General features: G+C 29.9%; 1 protein-coding gene across 1 annotated transcript; it reads right to left on the reverse strand.

The window, feature by feature from the left end:
- Window positions 1-5,235: 5,235 nt before the first annotated feature.
- LOC143056330 (uncharacterized) lies at window positions 5,236-13,018 on the reverse strand. Its single transcript, XM_076229418.1, has 4 exons — window positions 12,775-13,018; window positions 10,682-10,759; window positions 9,675-9,734; window positions 5,236-9,170 (listed from the first exon to the last, which is right to left on the reverse strand). The coding sequence occupies exons 1-4, from the start codon at window positions 12,884-12,886 to the stop codon at window positions 8,725-8,727; spliced, it is 696 nt and encodes a 231-aa protein (XP_076085533.1). The 5' UTR covers window positions 12,887-13,018; the 3' UTR covers window positions 5,236-8,724.
- Window positions 13,019-21,075: the final 8,057 nt, after the last annotated feature.

Genomic DNA, 21,075 nt, shown 5'->3' on the forward strand with positions numbered 1-21,075 from the left:
TCTTTGGCATCAAATTGTAAATTATGTTTTGTCTTCAATAGTACCAGGATTATAATTTAGTACGCCAGACGCGCGTTTCGTCTACAGAAGACTCACCAGTGACGCTCATATCAAAATATTTATAGAGCCAAACAAGTACAAAGTTGAAGAGCATTAAAAAGGGATGTTTTGAGATAAAAGACTATTTATTGCAAGAAATTTTTTTGCTACATGTACAATAAAACTATATTTGTATTTGAAATGCTTTTGAACTTTTCAAAAATTTCATGACAGTTTTGAGTTATAAATAACAGGACAATATTCTCCCAAATTTATGAATATCTGATATTACGTTATTAGATAAGGTAAATAAATTCTCATTGTAGATGTCAAAGATATATTTTATTCAGATGTGCATTCGTTTATGAAAATTGTAGTCAAATAATTGATTAAAGCTTAGTTTAAAATTTTATCTTGCATACTGTTGAACAGAAAAAGCCGGAAAGTGGCAGTCCCTCTTCTAACTTAAAATAAATAATCTGAAAAGGTTTAATGTGTATTTCAAAAGCACATTGTCATTAGGGGCAAATGATAGTTTTAATCTAAAAAAAAAAAATTTAGTTTTCATTGTTTGCAGTTTAAAAGAAAAAATCATTCATATCATTACTGTTGTATCTTTTTTTCACCTTTAGTTGTAACATAAAATAATGTCCTTGTTCATGAAATCTTGTCATTTCCATCTGGACAATATTTCACTATTAAATACTGTCGATGACAACATTTTACTGTGAAATACTGTGCATGGGAATATTTCATTGTGAAATTCTGTCCATGACAATATTTTACTATGAAATACTGTGCATGGGAATATTTCATTGTGAAATTCTGTCCATGACAATATTTTACTATGAAATACTGTCTATGAAAATATTTTATCTAATTATATCTTCCCTAAGAAATCATCCGCAATGACATTGTGAGTGTTTCTGGAATTTTCAAAATATTTTTCATGAAAATTATGTGTATAACCAAAACAATGCTGCGATCATTGAGTATGCAGGTTTGTTTTATAATCATTCAATTTAAACACTTTAATGATAGCATTATCCAAAATATTAAATGTTTATAACCTCCTTTTTATGAGACAAAATTTCAAGAAAATCCATCTATGAAATATAGTCTCAATATACACAATATATATAACCTTGGATAAGCTCCCTTTCACAAGCCTTTCACAAGATTTTTTTTTATACTATCCATCTATGGACTATAGTATGTATATGGACTGTATTTCACAGGAAAATTAGTTCTTTACTGGGTATTATTTCGTAGATGTGGACAAAATTTCATGATACCGAGTCATAACATATTGTCTTAGGGGAAAATATTTCTCAAGACAATGTTTTGCTTTACAAAACTATTACTGTTACTACTTCTACTACTACTACAATTTCATACAAAATATATCTGTAACTATTACTATTTTTTGTCAAAACTATCTCATCATATTATATGCCTTCATATCTGATGCATTATAATTTTACTTCAAACGTAGCTAAGTTTTTCATGATAGCATTGTTATAAATCAGAAATAAAGGTGATGAAACGTTAATTTTTCTTAAAGGATGTCTCGTTTAAGGTGGTACCTAACACTACAGGGAGATAACTCTGTAAAATCAGCTAAACGTTTTAATTACGTTGTGTTGTAAAGGGAATAATAAGCTTTTGAAAGATTAAAATTGGTGTTTCTCAAACTGCTATATAACCAGTGTAATTATTCTGACATAACGGTTGGTTAAAAATTTTTGAAATTTTTATATTTTTGTTAAAGGGTCAAAGTAAATACTTTGTCAAAATTTTATCAAATTAAACTCGCCAATTAATTTTAGTGAAAGTGTTAGGTACCACCTTAAAGTAATACTCAAGTGCTCGACACCCACTAAGTATATCCACTTACAATACTTAACGATGACAAAAGGAACAGTTATCAAAGTTAAGTACTTTATTTAGATAATTATACATTTTATTTTAGCTTTCTCAGTATTTATCATTTTCTAATGAATATAACACTTACATTGTATTGCGTCCGAAACGCATGTCAAGTATTTACATTCAAAAGGAAAATTTGCACCAAAAACAAATCAAAGTCAAGAATATACAAAATTATGTTCTTGAACAAGAGAGTTACAATTGTGATAATTGTAACGAACCATAAATTCAGGAGCTGTGAGATGAACTGTCCCAGAACATTCCGTAGAACAATTCAATTAAAACACTTTAATGATAGCATTATCCAAAATGTTAAATGTTTATAATCTCCTTTTCATAAGACAAAATTTCAAGAAAATCAATCTATGAAATATAGTCTCAATATACACAATATATATAACCTTGGATAAGCTCTCTTTCACAGGATTTTTTTATACTATATATCCATCTATGGACTATAGTATGTATATGAACTGTATTTCACAGGAAAACTAGTCCTTTACTGGACATTATTTCGTAGATGTGGACAAAATTTCATGATACCGAGTCATAACATATTGTCTTAAGGGGAAATATTTCACAGGACAATATTTTGCTTTACAGAACTATTACTGTTACTACTTCTACTACTACTACAATTTCATACAAAATATATATGTAACTATTACCATTTTATGTCAAAACCATCTCATCATATTATATGCCTTCATATCTGATGCATTATAATTTTACTCCAAACGTCGTGAAGTTTTTAATGATAGCATTTTTATAAATCAGAAATAAAGGTGATGAAACATTATTTTTTCTTTAAGAAATTGTTGTTAAAAGTAATAATCAAGTGCTCGACGCCTACTAAGTGTATCTACTTGCAATACTTTAAGATGTCAAAAGGCATACTTATCAAAGTTAAGTACTTTATTTAGATAATTATATATTTTAGGTTCGCTTTCTCAATATATAACATATTCGAATAAAAATAACACTTAACTTGTGTTGCGTCCGAAGTGTATATCTAGTTTTAACATTCATAAGAAAAATTTGCATCAAACCCAAATCAAAGCCAATGATATGTTAAATAATGTACTTAAACAAGATAGATACAATTGTGATTAAATCTAACTAATCATAAAGACAATAACAATCAAAACCAAGGAGTAAACAAAGACTAAAAAAACCAAAGGACATTTACATCAACAGTTATAAATATAAATAAGAAACAACACGATCTCCACTAAAACCGGGAGTGAAATCAGGTGCTCCGAAAGAGTAAGCATTTCCTGCACAGTATAATTTAGGAACTGTGGGATGAACTGTCGTAGAACTGTCCATAGAACAATTCCACTTACATCTGAAAAGCAGTTCCTGACAAAAGCAGTTCTAACCAGGGGCTTTCTATACTAACGGGACTCGTCTCTTTTGGTTTTTCAAAAAAAATGAATCCACAGTAATTCTTAAAAATTAAAAAAAAATAAATACAAAAACACTGAATTCCGAGGAAATTTTAATACGGAAAGCCCCTAATCAAACGGCTAAATCAAAAGCTGAAACACATCAAACGAATAGATAACCATATTCCTGACATTTCACAGGCATTTTCTTATGTAGTGTATATTGATTTTGAATGATGAACGTTATAATAGTGACAAATCACATATGAGCCATAATTGCTTTGCATCTTGATATAATGATTATCCTGTAAAAGTAGTATTACAACTTATAAGCCTTCACGTGTGTCTACTTATAAAACTTTAATAGCAACATTTCCTGGTGGATATCTAGAACAGATATAAATAGCTTTATCTATTGTTATAGTTTTAACGGTTATTTATCTTAGTACATATATAAATCTATATGATGAGTTTATTTAGTATATGCTTTCTTAAACAATATAAGTTTTCTTTCTTTTTGTCTATGTTTTTAAATACCAATAATTTTTGTTTGTATAATTATTTAACTGAAGTAGTACTATTTATTTATGATTGATCAAAATTAAATCAAACAAAGCAGTCCTTTTTTTTTCTTTTTTCCGCGTATGACAAAAGTTAACAGAAGTAGTGTTCCGGTATTCAAAGGTCATAATTTGATCGAGAGAAAATAAATCCGGGTAACGAACTAAAATCGAGGTAACCACATCAACAATAAGGGAAAACAACGAAGAACAGGAACACTGAAGAGAAAAAAAAACCACTTACATACATAGAAACGAATAAATCTTGTGCCAAGATTTCCGTTAAAATACTAAAAATATATTATTACCTAATAAAGAGCATTTTACTGTTTTATTAATATTTCCATATTATTTGCTATTTTTCTACCATTTTTTGTTCCGTGGTCTTTTGCACTGGAAATTATCGTTCTATTGCACCTGTGTGCAGTCTATTGCACTGACCTGTTATGACCTCTTATTCTGAAATCTGATTAGTTGAAAGCTATTCATGTTGTCCAATCAAATTGGATCTTTTAAACGTTCTTGGCATAGCCGTTAAATTTTGAAGAATATTTGATATGTTGACTGTAATGATTTCTTGTCATTTAAATTACTCTGATTGCATGTCCGTTTTATTGAATTTCTAAAGTATTTGTTGTACATGTATGCTCCTTACACATTTTAATTAATACAGTTGTTACTTTCATACTCAGCTTTCATAAGTTTTATTTCTAAGAATTTAATAGAACTGACTCAGTATGTATTAGGTAATAAAACAGATCAAAAATATATTTCCTTGGTATGAAGATCAGCTCATTGTTCTATTGCCCTCAGCCGTTGGCTTCTGACAATGGAACAATAAGCTGATCGTCATACCTCGGGAAATATCCTTTGATATATTGCATAGTTACATATTAAATAACTGTATATTAGGATGTTGTACTAACGATTAAATGATGGTAGGTAAATGTTTAAAACTAAATTCTCATAAAAACGTCGAATGGACTGACTAAAGGAAAAGGAGTTTGGTACATCAAAGTTGATAGAAGAGTTAGAAGACGGGTGCCACTTGATTAGCAGGAATTGTTAAAATTGTATAAACACCTGAGTTCTCCCCTATTTTTGATGGGGTTCGTGTTGCTAAGTCTTTAGTATTTTTTGAGATGTTTTGTAATTGTGTTCCTCCCTTTGTTGTTTTTACTTTTGTCAATTGCATTGTTTGTTGTCATTAAACTTATGATTTTTATATGAATCCTCCTTTCTTCTTTCCCAAAAGCGAATCCTTCACATGTTCATGTTCTCGAATGTTTGTATGTCAAAAAAACAATGAAAACTACACGTCTATATAATTTTTATTTTTATATACATAAAGCACGAAACATATATTTACAAACAGTCATCTAAATGTACATATAGCAATCGAAATGAAAAGATTAAGTTACAAAAATAGAAAATTACGACACGAATTCCATTCACAAAGCACATGAATTCACACCCTGTTGTTTATTGAGTTCGTGTGGATCAGGTTTTTAAGTTTTATAAGTGTTTGGAGGACTGCTCATCCTTTTGCCGCTTGTAAGTATTCCTCCGAGTTATTGTCTGAATATTTATCTCGGATTTTCTAAACTACATCGATACAAATTAACCATGTAAAATTCTGATTGTTTTATAAAATTCTCTTATAACTAAAATGACAACTTTGTATCACTGTTCAAAACATGAATTGAATCATACTTTTTATTTCAACGGTTCAAATACATTGTTTTCAATTTATTACCACTGAATAAAGATTGTGCATACAAAAACATGTTTCTCATAAACAGTAAAAATATCTACACAGTCAGCAAGACTCCCATTGACAAAAGCAATAGTAAAGCTACAACACTTTACAAAGCATAATAAACTCATTATAGATACCAGGATTAAAATGATTTATAATTGCGCCAGATGCGGGTTTCGTCTCAAAAAGACTCGTCAGTGACGCTCGAATCAAAAAATGTTTAAAGGGCCAAATAAAGTACGAAGTTGAATAGCATTGAGGACCGAAAATTTCTAAAAGTTTTGCCAAATACAGCTAAGGTTATCTATTCCTGAGGTAGAAAAGCCTTAGTTTTTCAAAAATTCAAAGTTTTGTTAACAGTTAATTTATAATTATGAACATATCATATAGAAGTGCTGACTACTGGGCTTGTGATACCCTCGGGGAAATAAATCTCCACCAGCAGTGGCATCGACCCAGTGGTTGCAAATAAACTCATCATAGATGATTATGAGTAAAATCTATCATTAATAAATTCAAAGATAATTCATTCAAATTAGCATTACAGATAGTAACAAATGTACAAAGTAGACATATGCTTCTACAAAAAAAACCCAGTCTAAATACATTGTTTTCAATTTCACACCACCCAATTAAGTTTGCTGCTTACAAAACACATGTATCCTATATACAGTAACTATATATACACATCACAGTCAGGAAGTCTCCCATTAACAAAAATAGTAGTAAGGCTACAGTATTTTATAAAGGATAAAAGTGAGTAAAATCTTTCATAAATCAAATCAAAGATAATTCAGTCAAATTATCATTACAGATAGTAAACAAATGTACATAGTACATATATGCTACGACAAAACAACTTAGTATACATACATAAATTGTTTTCAATGTAACACCACCTAATAAGTTTCTTGCGTACAAAACACAGGTTTCCTATTGACAGAAAAATTGTGAAGACATCTCAGCAATATTTGAATTGACAAAAGCAGTAGTAAAAAGTAAAATCACGAAAATACTGAACTCCGAGGAAAATTCAAAACGGAAAGTCACTAATCAAATGGCAAAATCAAATGATAAAACACATCAAACCAATGGACAACAACTGCCATATTTCTGACTTGGTACAGGCTTTTTCAAATGTTATCCTGCAATACATTTTAAAGAATAACAGAGAGTAAAATCTAGCATAAATCATTTCAAAGATAATACATTCAAATTATCATAACAGATATTTTTAAAAATGTACAGAGTAAACATATGCTACTACACACAAAACATTACACATACATTTTTTTTCAATTTAACACCACCTAATAAAGTTTCTTGCATACAAAAACACCATTTTACAGTAAAATTATCAATACATCTCAGTAAGCAATTTTTCAGTTGACAGAAACAGTAGGAAGGGTACCATGCTTCATCAGGATTATCAGTTAGTAGATCATATCATGAATGAATCCACAGATAAAATATCTTAATTGCAACCGAAAGAAGGTTTCATATGATAGAAACATTACATTGGCAGACAATGATGTAACTTTCAATGTTATCGGTGACGAAGCACCCCAACTTAGCCCTTCACACATCACAAGCAATGTCAACCGATCTATAGGTTCAACCTATGACATCACTGGAAATAACATTTTTATAATTGACAACGACAGTTCATAAAATTCAAACAATAGCTAAAGGGTTTACAATCAAAGATTTAATTTTCAAACTGATTAAGTTTTAATATATGTGTGATATATTGTATCATCTGATAAAAAATCTAAAATGGATAACAACAAATATTTGAAAAATGTACAGAGTAGACATTTGCAACTACAAAAACAGTAAAAAACCACCATTTCTATTTTTACGTACATATTTTTTTTTATCTGATCATAGATATAATTTAAGTATACACGGCATCGAAAACTGAACAAACTTTTATAAAAAATAAATATATACAAATACATCAACAAATAATACTTTGTTACTACATAGATTTTACAACACCGCATAAAATAATTCAATAACGTAATCATAGGACTCCAAAGAGAGGAGAGCACGTACATTGACATTGTTATAAACTCTGGCCATGCAAAATAAACACTTTAAAAAGGAATTATAATAGCAATTCTAATTATCATATAGAATATTCCATAAAATAACCAGTACGTGTCTACTATTATTTTAACAAAGGATAAAAAATAATGTTAACAATACATCAATAGTTGTTAACCCTACATGAGTTTATCTTGGTTTCTATTAATTAGTGTTTCCCAATCTGAAGTGTTGTATATGGTTAATGACTGTTTGTCTTATTGTTGTCAGTCTGTTATTGTTTTCTTTTTGATTGCACATTTGCAACCGTCAATTAACAGAAACGGAAATTGAGGAATTATATCTATAAACACTTTACAAACTGTTTGCCTGATGATTAATACAACTATTAAACAGAAAAAAAACACTATGTGGTATACTTCTGCAAGTACGTATTTGACTGTAATTAAATAAATAAACACTTGAATCGTTGTATACTGCTGTAAGGAGTTATTTCATAAAATGATAAATGCTAATAAAAATTGAATTGAACCTTTGAGGTCATTATTGACATATCAAGTGGGTAGGGGAATATAAAAAACAAAACAAAGAAAGGTATTTTGAATGTTTTGATATTTTCTGGGGCATTTCAAGATAGAACATGCTCGTGACCAATTTCAATTTCTGTTTAAATATTTTAAAATTAAATTTATATAATAAAAATCTTGACATGCACAAGAAGCTCTTTGATTTGTTAACCTTGATCATGAATGATCAAAGTCAAAGCCCACCAACAAAATCAGTCAAGAGTTTATATGTGGATCCCATGAAGGCCCCAATTACAAAACAATGTCAATTGTGCTACGTTAAGTGTGAACCTTACTAAAACAAACATAAATCTTTCAAAAGAGAATATAAGAAACGGTTTATAATTAAGTATGTCAATATCAAAAGGACTGACTTCCAAATAATACTTTATATTCTGTTTGTTATTGTCTTTTGTTTAAGAAATGTTTTTGTTTTAGATAGGTTCATCCACTATTTCTTCCAGATGAAGACTTTTAAGACTCGAATAAAGTCTCGATTCGTTAAGACTACTTCTTTGTAATGATTGATAAACATTTGTATTGTTCCTTCTTCTCTCCTCGTCCACCTGAATCCCGTCCGCCGACGAATCACTTGATATATCACTATCAGTCAGATTTCTTTGTTCTAATGGTGATACAATGACATCTGACATTTCGATTTCCTCAATTTCCTCATATTGTGCATCGCTCCCTCTATTTGTGGACACATTTGGACTGCTTTCTGCTCGACGGTCAACATTATCGTCGTGGTTATTAACGTTTCGGGTTAAGTTTCCTCTTTTATATTTTTTACGAGCGCAAAAGCAAGCGATAGCAGCACTGAGAAGGAATAAAATGCCACCTCCACTAGATAAAAAGATAACATCTGTATTTATTATACCTACAAAAAAATTGCAATCTGATGTAATATTAATGGCGTCAACAGGGCCTTGTTCAGTATCTAATAAAATTTAAACAAAGAAAAAACAGAATTCTTATTATTGACTATCATAAACATTGATTGATTATCTGGATATCATATATCAATACAGTCGATTTCGTCCAGCGAGTCTATATTTCATTCATTCCGTTCCTCATCATTCTTCAAATCAAAAGGCAGAAATGTTTAATTTTGTTAATAATTTGCAATCTTAAGTCAATAATGCAATTAAAAAGCATGGAGACAGATCGGACTTTAATACATTTAGACCATAAGTAATGGTTACTTTCGAAGTATTACAATAAAAGCACTTCATATAAGAATAATTTCAGAACAATAAATAGTGATACATGAAACAACATTTATAAACCCCAAAACAGCAAAGAACTAGAATGTAAAAATGGACTAAATGCTGATAAACGTTTAGTATTAGTAAATTTTTCTGATCATAAACTCTGACCTTACCTGTTGTACTTTCTGTTGTAGTAACAGACGATAGATAGGATACTGTTGCCGTTTGTGATTCTGACAAAAATGAAAATAAGAAAGAATTTTAAAAAGGCAAATACCCATTAATTATTAAATAAAAAGAGTAAAAACATACCTTTGGGAAACAACAATTCATCAACAAACAGACAATAGCATATTTAAGGGATCAATATTTAGAAGAAATTAAAGTGTTAACTACATGTACACCAGTTTCAAATAATATTTTAATGTTTGCACGGAAAATATTTCCCTCATCCTGCTTTTTTTGATGATAAGTATTACAAAAGGATGAAGAAATGAAGAAGAAAAAAAAGATGTTGCAAGCAATCAAAAAATTTACAAAAAAAAACCCCAAACATGGCAAAGATTTTATTACAAAACATGGATTTATTGCGTAATAATGAGACAAAATAAATCAAATCAATTTCTATTCTATTTATTAAATTTTGTAAAAATCTTGATCGGCTTAGGTTTTGTTTATGTGTGTGTGGTATCATTTATGTTATTGCATGTGTAATATTACTACATATAATTTATAAACACACAACATATTGTTTAAGAGAGATATAATGGATTCTTACTTTTGACCCGGGAAACTTATGTCTAAACAATCTAATCTGGTTAAATATACGCTAGTCATTCCTTTTAATGATATTAAATTGAACTAATTCTTATTTCTTAATTTGTGTTTTATTTAAGAAAACAAAAACTAAAACTTGTGTGATTGCTAAACACGTTAAGGTTTTTTTTAAAGTGATACTATTGCATGAAGATATAGACTAAGACTGTAGGTACTCTTGCAAAAATAAATAAGAAAAAAATGGATATGAAGGGAATGTTGTTATATATCCAGACAGTTCAATCTTGATTATTAAATCTAATTTGTGTCAACAATCTCTCAATCTGGACCCATGATGAGAACGACCAACCAACATTACAATTTAATTGCAATCAACGAAATAAATCATAAACTCTGACCATACCTGTTGTACTTTCTGTTGTACGTGCTGGATACTCTGTAGTAACAGACAATGGATAGGATTCTGTTGTCGTTTGTGTACCTGACAAAAATATGAGGTTTTTTTTAAAAGCAACAATCAATCAATCATGAAATTGAATGAGTGAGAGCATATGTTTGGGAAACAATAATTTATCAACAGGCAGACAGCAGCATATTCAGAAGAAATACAAAAGGCTTCAATTGTTTTTCTTTACCGGAAAGCAAAGTGTTAACTATACCAGTTTCAAACTATATTTCAATTTTTGCACGGTTTATGATTCCCTTAGCATGTCTTTTGGATTGTTAGTGTTAAAAAAAGATGACAGAAGAAAAAGATAAATATTTTATATGGCTAGGATTCAAATATTTACAAAGAAGTTTGAAAATATTTGAATACAGAAAATTGGAAATTTTAATATACTCATTAGTCACAGATCATTTGATTTTCGTGGGAAGGCAGGGTGTGGGGAATAATATCAGATCCCCCCTTGCAAACCAAGCATGAATGTTCTTTTTACAGCCAATCCAATGTCATTAGATTTACATCATATGCACGTTTTAAACATATGCGAGTGAAAGTATGTCTCATAGTTTAATATTCCTACATTTAATTATAAACAGACTACACCGAGTTCAGAAGTAATGTAATAGATTGTTTTTTTTTTTCTGAACACAATCTTATTTATTTGTAATACTTCCTATTAAACATAGTGGAGGCAAAGTAGTAATTGAGAGAGGTGCTGTTGTCTTCCCTTACAGGAACAATGTTTAAAGAAAGAAATATAAAATAAATCCTTGAGAAAAAAAATATATATGTCAAACAGACCACTGATCACAACGATACAAGTGTTGTGAAATAAACATAGAACAACGTAAGTTTAAACACTACAAAATGAACAAAGAACAACTTAAGTTTAAACACTATAAAACGAACATAGAACAACTAAATTTAAACACTATAAAATGAACATAGAACAACTTAAGTTTAAACAGTACAAAATAAACAGAACAACTAAAGTTTAAACACTACAAAATAAACATAGAACAACTAAAGTTTAAACACTACAAAATGAACATTTGCACCTGTCCTAAGTCAGGAATCTGATGTACAGTAATTGTCGCTTGTTTATGTAATTTATACGTGTTTCTCGTTTCTCGTTTTTTATATAGATTAGACCGTTGGTTTTCCCGTTCGAATGGTTTTACACTAGTAATTTTTGGGCCCCTTATAGCTTTTTGTTCGGTGTGAGCCACGGCTCCGTGTTGAAGGTCGTACATTGACCTATAATGGTTTACTTTTATAAATTGTTATTTGGATGGAGAGTTGTCTCATTGGCACACACACCACATCTACCTACATCTGTATAGAACAACTTAAGTTTAAACACTACAACAAAAACAAGGAACAACTAAAGTTTCAACACAAACAAATAAGCATTGAACAACTAAAGTTTAAACACAACAATATGAACATAGAACAACTAAATTTCAAACGATACAAAAAAAAAAAAAATTCAACTAGAAATTACATCAAGAATAAAATAATTCTTAGGAAAAGACTTTACGTATATATAAGTATCGAGATGGCTAACAATCCGCAAAAGAAAGTCAAAGGGCTCAAACTTCAAATTACAGTATCGTGTATATTTTATGTTTGTTATAGTTTGATCTTGGAAAGTATAACAACTAATTTCAGTATAAATCAATTCATATTATTCTTTTTATAATATTAACGGTACCAATGTTACTGCACTAGATGCTCAATTCAACAATTAAATCCTCTTCAACTATTAGGTATTCATCACGTTCGCACGACACTTTATACATTATCCCTTTGTTTTCACTGGCAATCAAACCACACACACACACACTTCTTCTTTTGTGTACAAAACATTGTTTCATTTAATGTGATAGTTTGTGTAACTGGAAGCTTTTACTTTGATACATGAAAATACTTAAGTTTCATTTGCCTTGTTTCTGTGCCAAGAATTTGCCACATGCATCATGCAACTAGTTTTCTCCTACACCGATATGTTTATCTTGATTTATTTCCAAATATTAGCTGGATTATATTACCTTTGCAGCTGGTGAAGTTATGGTTAATTAACAGGTTTGCTTCGCCATAGCAACTTGCACGGGAATTCCCGAAGTTATTATTCTTTTGAAGAAAATCCTGGAAGCTTTTCATTATACATATTGAGCAATCAAAAGGATTACCGCCTAGTCTCCTGTTTATGCAAAAACAATATTAATAATGATTCTCTGTCATTCATTAAATATCAATGAACATTAGTTTCTAAATGATACAGAAAGAGCATCGCAATCATCTACGAAATATACATAATGCAAAACGACGTCGAGCATAAAAATAATCGATAACATCCTACAAAATATTAATTCATTTTCGGTTATTTCTGTCCCATCTACCTACCTAAAGGAATGTTTAACAATCTTCCCGATAATTTAATCCTTTAATGCGAATGCCAGAACATAGGCCAGGCACAATAATTTAATCCTTTAATGCGAATTCCAATAAATAGGCCAGAATTGTTGTGTATTGCTGTATATCATACCTGTTTTTCATTAATTAATTATTTGGTTGTGTATCAACCAGACGGTAATTTTCTAGTTTGACGTATTTGACTTTAATAATGTCAAGGCCTTTTATAGCTCACTATGCAGTATATTTATGAAGTACGTACAGTGACTTGTTGTTTGCATTTTTTTATTTTAAGTTCAATTTTATCTATTATCTTAGTAGCTATATTGAGTTTAATAAGATCTTTCCGCTTTTCTGTGGAAAGACCTTTTGGTTTTGTTTTGATTATTATTTTTTTTTCTTCTTCCGCCGGTGTTTGTTTGTTTTGGAAGATGTGACTCGTTTTTTTTTTGCATATGATATCGACTTTGAAACTAACCCTGTTTAACAAAACACTTTTTTATTGTAAGAGTTATCGCCCAAATCTCGTAATATCCTCAAGAACTAAAGAATAACTTCAACTGGGTCGATGCCACTGCGGGTGGAGATTTATTTCCCCGAGGGTATCACAAGCCCAATAGTCAGCACTTTTTGTGCTGACATGAATTGTCATTGATATGGTTATATTTATAAATTTACTGTTTAAAAATGTTTGAATTTTTTGAAATACTAAGGCTATTCTACCTCAGGCATAGATTACCTTAGCTGTAATTGACAAAACTTTTAGGAATTTTGGTCCTCAATGCTCTTTAACTTCGTACTTTATTTGGCCTTTTTAACTTTTTTGGATCGAGCGTCACTGATGAGTCTTTTGTTGACGAAACGAGCGTCTGGCGTATATACTAAATTTAGTCCTGTTTTCTTTGATGAGTTTATTTTCAACCGAAGCGGCCTGGAGCTTGCATATGTAAGATATTTCCCCTTTTGTATTTAAAATAAGTGACATATAAATGCAACTGGTAAATCAAAAGTGATGGAGATCAAGAGTCTTTTGATTTGAGGTTTTAGTTTCAATCAGCAGAAAATCAGGTCAAGTCAAAGGTCATAGTCATGTTTTTTATTCTGATTTTGGCTTATTTTCACTTCTTTTAGAAAAAAAATATAAAAAATCAACAACATATTTTGCTAAATTGTTAGCTGCGACATGCCGTAACTCATTAATTGTGGTTGAAAGGGTATGTTGACAACAAATGGTACTTTTGTCCACTCTTATATTTGAAATTATGTAAATGATGATATAACTAATTAACCTTATTTAATAAAGACATAGGGTCTTTTGATTAGAGGTCCTAGGTTTATGACGAAATTTTTACTTGGTAGATGTTGACCTTTTCTTTAACTTCATACATATATATGATACAATTATAGGAATTTTGCAATAGGTGGCAAGCCATCTTTTCTTGAAAAACCCAAACGAAAATGATCTAGTGTTTACCAAAAGTAGCTATTTATTTGTACTTTTTTTAATCGGAAAGTACATAGAATCATGTATTTCTAAAATGAGTGTCAAGTAAATTACCAGATAATACTGAATCGACAATTTTCAAACAGGAGGTAACTAATGACATTGTATCTCCCTTTATTTAAACAAAAGTATATAGTAACTATAGATTTAAAAATCAACTTACAATAAGGTATCAGTTGGCACTGAAAGTGACATTTGAAACCCAATTTTAATATTTTCCATATCATAGGGTAGAAAGGTCTTTAATTGTTCTCTTAACAATTGGTTTTTAAATATCAGAATATTTGTTTCATCCCGGCTCCATTTAACTATCTTGTCATTCAAGAATATGAAATTATCTCCATTAAATTAATTCATGTAAAGTAAATCATTTTATCAATTCAGTTACATCGAAAAGTCCTTATTATTAAGTTCTAAAAACTGATACAAAAATACATAAAAACGAATCTATACAATCCTCTTTAAAATTTGCAGACATTTGGTTTTTTAATTTAGTTATATTTTATCATATTTGGTTAAATTACAAAACGTTTTAACAAAAGATTAAATTACTAGTTATTTATTTTTGCTTTCATAAATGCTTATGTTACTTGAAAAGAATGAATAATATGATAGTGATGAGATAACTTATAGCAACTCAATCGATCTGTACCTAAAAATATCATAACGTATGTGTGTATGATATATGGCATACTTGTCAATGAAAACAGATTAACTTTGGCAGAAAATAGGCCAATGGAAGTCTTGTATATCTGTTTGTTTTATAAGATAACAGGATATAAACGACCATCAAACATTTATTCAGCTATGGCATACATAATTATGATGAGACAAAATTATCTTCAATATCTGCCCTTTAACCTATAATAATCAAGGTTGGTATAAGACAGTTTGCCCAATTATTATGATGAGACATTACTATCTACAATATCTGCCCTTAAACCTATAATAATAAAGGTTGGTCTAAGACAGTTTGTCGCATTATTATGATGAGACATTACTATCTACAATATCTGCCCTTTAACCTATAATAATCAAGGTTGGTCTAAGACAGTTTGCCCCATTATTATGATGAGACATTACTATCTACAATATCTGCCCTTAAACCTATAATAATCAAGGTTGGTATAAGACAGTTTGCCCAATTATTATGATGAGACATTACTATCTACAATATCTGCCCTTAAACCTATAATAATAAAGGTTGGTCTAAGACAGTTTGTCGCATTATTATGATGAGACATTACTATCTACAATATCTGCCCTTAAACCTATAATAATAAAGGTTGGTCTAAGACAGTTTGTCGCATTATTATGATGAGACATTACTATCTACAATATCTGCCCTTTAACCTATAATAATCAAGGTTGGTTTAAGACAGTTTGCCCCATTATTATGATGAGACATTACTATCTACAATATCTGCCCTTAAACCTATAATAATCAAGGTTGGTATAAGACAGTTTGCCCAATTATTATGATGAGACATTACTATCTACAATATCTGCCCTTAAACCTATAATAATAAAGGTTGGTCTAAGACAGTTTGTCGCATTATTATGATGAGACATTACTATCTACAATATCTGCCCTTAAACTTATAATAATCAAGGTTGGTCTAAGACAGTTTGTCGCATTATTATGATGAGACATTACTATCTACAATATCTGCCCTTTAACCTATAATAATCAAGGTTGGTATAAGACAGTTTGCCCAATTATTATGATGAGACATTACTATCTACAATATCTACCCTTAAACCTATAATAATCAAGGTTGGTATAAGACAGTTTGCCCCATTATTATGATGAGACATTACTTTCTACAATATCTGCCCTTAAACCTATAATAATCAAGGTTGGTATAAGACAGTTTGCCGCATTATTATGATGAGACATTACTATCTACAATATCTGCCCTTTAACCTATAATAATCAAGGTTGGTATAAGACAGTTTGCCCAATTATTATGATGAGACATTACTTTCTACAATATCTGCCCTTAAACCTATAATAATCAAGGTTGGTATAAGACAGTTTGCCGCATTATTATGATGAGACATTACTATCTACAATATCTGCCCTTTAACCTATAATAATCAAGGTTGGTATAAGACAGTTTGCCCAATTATTATGATGAGACATTACTTTCTACAATATCTGCCCTTAAACCTATAATAATCAAGGTTGGTATAAGACAGTTTGCCGCATTATTATGATGAGACATTACTATCTACAATATCTGCCCTTTAACCTATAATAATCAAGGTTGGTATAAGACAGTTTGCCCCATTATTATGATGAGATATTACTATCTACAATATCTACCCTTAAACCTATAATAATCAAGGTTAGTATAAGACAGTTTGCCCCATTATTATGATGAGATATTACTATCTACAATATCTACCCTTAAACCTATAATAATCAAGGTTGGTCTAAGACAGTTTGCCCCATTATTATGAAGACATTACTATCTACAATATCTACCCTTAAACCTATAATAATCAAGATTTGTCTAAGACAGTTTGTCCCATTATTATGATGAGACATTTCTATCTACAATATCTGCCCTTAAACCTATAACAATCAAGGTTGGTCTAAGACAGTTTGCCCCATTATTATGATGAGACATAACTATCTACAATATCTACCCTTAAACCTATAATAATCAAGGTTGGTCTAAGACAGTTTGTCGCATTATTATGATGAGACATTACTTTCTACAATATCTGCCCTTAAACCTATAATAATCAAGGTTGGTCAAAGACAGTTTGTCGCATTATTATGATGAGACATTACTTTCTACAATATCTGCCCTTAAACCTATAATAATCAAGGTTGGTCTAAGACAGTTTGCCGCATTATTATGATGAGACATTTCTATCTACAATATCTGCCCTTAAACCTATAATAATCAAGGTTGGTCTAAGACAGTTTGCCCCATTATTATGAAGACATTACTATCTACAATATCTACCCTTAAACCTATAATAATCAAGATTTGTCTAAGACAGTTTGTCCCATTATTATGATGAGACATTTCTATCTACAATATATGCCCTTAAACCTATAACAATCAAGGTTGGTCTAAGACAGTTTGCCCCATTATTATGATGAGACATAACTATCTACAATATCTGCCCTTAAACCTATAATAATCAAGGTTGGTCTAAGACTGTTTGCCCAATTATTATATGAATTTAGATACAATAATTCAATGACAGTTTTACAACAGTGTTAGCAGATTTCAAGTAAGTCCTTTTGACGTATTAAAGTTATCCCGTCATTCAAAAGTCCATCGTCAGTGGCATTTGCGTTAGTTGGACGTAGTTGTATTTAATGTAGAGAAAAGGGTCGGAATGATGCGAACTCAACGTTTTCAATTCAGTTACCTAAATTTTCAATTTAAACCTCTTACTTTTTTTCATGTTTAAATAAATTTATTTTGCATTTCTATGTAATTGATTTTTCGAAAATATTTTTGTTAGGGGGGAGGTATATGCTGCAAAACCGTAAATGAAAGATTTTCGATTGAGCATCTTATAAATTTTCCGGTCTTTATCAGAATTTAATCCTAATATGTTGTTATTTGTAAATGCATGTGTTTTTTTTTTAACACGGAATTAATTTGATTATCTTTGGATACTACACATTACAAGAAAGAAAGAATTCAGACGACTATATACTGTGTTGTATCATATCATATTTATTTAACTTCATACATATGCATGGTACAGCTATAGGAATTTTGCATCAGGTCGCTAGATACATTTTCTTGAAAAACCCAACCTACACATTACAAGAAAGAAAGAATTCAGACGACTATAAACTGTGTTGTATCATATCTGAGAAACGACACGAAATTCAATCACAACACAATGTATATAAATGATGACCACACTATATATTCAGTAGCTTCATATAATTTTTTATTTTTAATTGTAGAGCAAAATATAACAATGTAAAATGTATTAAGTCCAAAGGGCAAATAGTTTTATCGTTCTAATATATATATATATTACTAAAAAACAATAGAAATATACAGCAACAGATCCAAAATCATCTTTCTCTTTCTTCAGTTTTGTTTTAATTTTGATGAAAAATTATAACATCTCTGCTCCTGTATAATATTTTGTCCTAAACAGAAACAGAAAAACCTCTCCGTTGACAAAATTTTAATTCCTTTAACTTGTTTCAGCAATCCAATGACATAAAGTATAGATGTCCGCATTTATAATTCGTCTAAAGTATGCACTTTACATGTAATACACAATAAGATTGACATACAAAAGATGGCAATTATTTTCAAAAAGATAGTTTTAATCATTGTGAGATCAAACAAGCAACAAATGAAGGCAGCTATTTGTTTGTTACTTACAATGTCTCCAGAGCCGTTAATCCGTTAAAAACATTAACATCAAGAATTGCAATTTGGTTGTAGTCCAGCCACCTGTAATATGATATTTATTAAACGTATTTCTACATCAAATATTCAATATTCATCAATAAAAACATGATTACCTACGAAGAAAGGACCATTGGATGTGAAGTATATCTATTTGAAAATTGGTTGTTATGTTGCATATAGTACTTTATTTGACCTAAGTAACATATTTGGGATTCAAGGGTCACTGATGATTCTTTTGTAGACAAAACGGGCGTCTGACACAACTATAAATTTCAATCCTGGTTTCTATGATGAGTTTATTTACAACCACTTGGTCGATGCGAGTTTGTATCCTCCAGGATATCACAAGCCTAGTAGTCGGCGCTTTTATGTTAACATGACTTATCATTGATATGGTAACAATTATAAATTTACTGTTTACAAAACTTTGAATTTGCAGTCCTACATGCTTTTCAACTTAGTACTTTATTTGGCCTTTGTAAAATTTTTGATTCAAGCGTCTATAATGAGTTTTTTGTAGACGAGACGCACGTCTTGCGCAAATAAAAAATGTCAATCCTAGTATGAGTTTATATTTACATACTTCTAGTGATAGACGTTTATTTACCCGAAATAGCTTATATTTATCAATATTCTGCCGTTCTTATTCAGTAGAAATGAACGATATCATTGCCACAGATTTGAAATTTTAAATAAAAGATTTTCAGTTCAGCATTATATTCCAAACTTTAATATTTGCAATGCATGTTCTTTACATGGAATATAATTGATTATATAGATAGAACACATTACAAGAAAGTAAGAATGCAGATGACGTATGCTGTCATGTCAATACTTATTAATTATATCTTAGAAACAGTAGAAAATTAAAACAAAACAAAATGTGTACGTTTATGTTATTAGTGGAGACAGTTTTTATGAAAACAAATATATATGCATATTTTTTTGGCATTCAGAAGCTTCAAATAATCTTTATTTTAGACCAAAACACAGGAATTTTAAAAGTCTAAAAAGCAAATGTTTTTATTGTCCTCAAAATAGATCTACATTTTAAAATGTAGAAATATACAGCAACAGATCGAATTTTTTTTCTCCTTTTTTCATTTTTTTTCAATTTTGATCAGAATGATGTCTTCTCTGCACATGTAAATATATCAGAAACAGAAACAGATAAACACCGCCGTTGAAAAAATTACTACTCCAATAACATACACATGATACAAACTAACGGTCCTTTTAGTATTTGTTTAAATTGTTCATTTTACAAGGAATACAATATCTGAAAACAACCCAATTATTTTCAAAATATCGTTTAAATCATTGCCATCGCATGCAGTAAAATATAGATTTTGTGTTACTTTCATTGTGTTCAGAGCCGACACTCCTTTGAAGAGATGGACGTCAAGTGTTGCAATTTTGTTGTGATTCAGGCCCCTGTGAAACAATATTATTTTTAAAATGTTTCTACATACAATGTTCAACGTTTATCAATACACACAAAATTACTTAAGAAAAATAAACCATTTGGAGTTGTAGTATATCTATTTGAAAACTGCATGCATACATACACACAGTTATTATACAAAAAATACATATCACTGAAGTATGAGTCATCTGATTTCTGCAAATAATAAAAAAGAAGATTAAAAGTAAGAGAACATATAACTATCAATACTTTTGTTGGAAGAAGTTACTTGAAGCTACTTAAAATGTATATTGAACCGTCAAATCTCATTTCGCCTCAAGCGTTGAAAGTTTATTGTTGGATATTAAACCTACAAAAGTACATATTTGAAACGTAATTCTGCTTGAATTTGTCATATCACTCAATGCATACATATTTCCCTTCATATTGAAGAACAATTGCAACATGCTATATCTGCGTGAAAAATGATTTAAAAATTGCATAAAAAATTAAAAGATGTTTTTAAAACAATAAATTGTTTTTCATGTATGTATGAAATGATACATGTTTCACATTTTAAGGCGTGCAAACACGTCTGGTCTTTACAAAATTTTAT

Source organism: Mytilus galloprovincialis, chromosome 13, assembly GCF_965363235.1.
Source record: "Mytilus galloprovincialis chromosome 13, xbMytGall1.hap1.1, whole genome shotgun sequence".
Classification (NCBI taxonomy): Eukaryota; Metazoa; Mollusca; class Bivalvia; order Mytilida; family Mytilidae; genus Mytilus; species Mytilus galloprovincialis.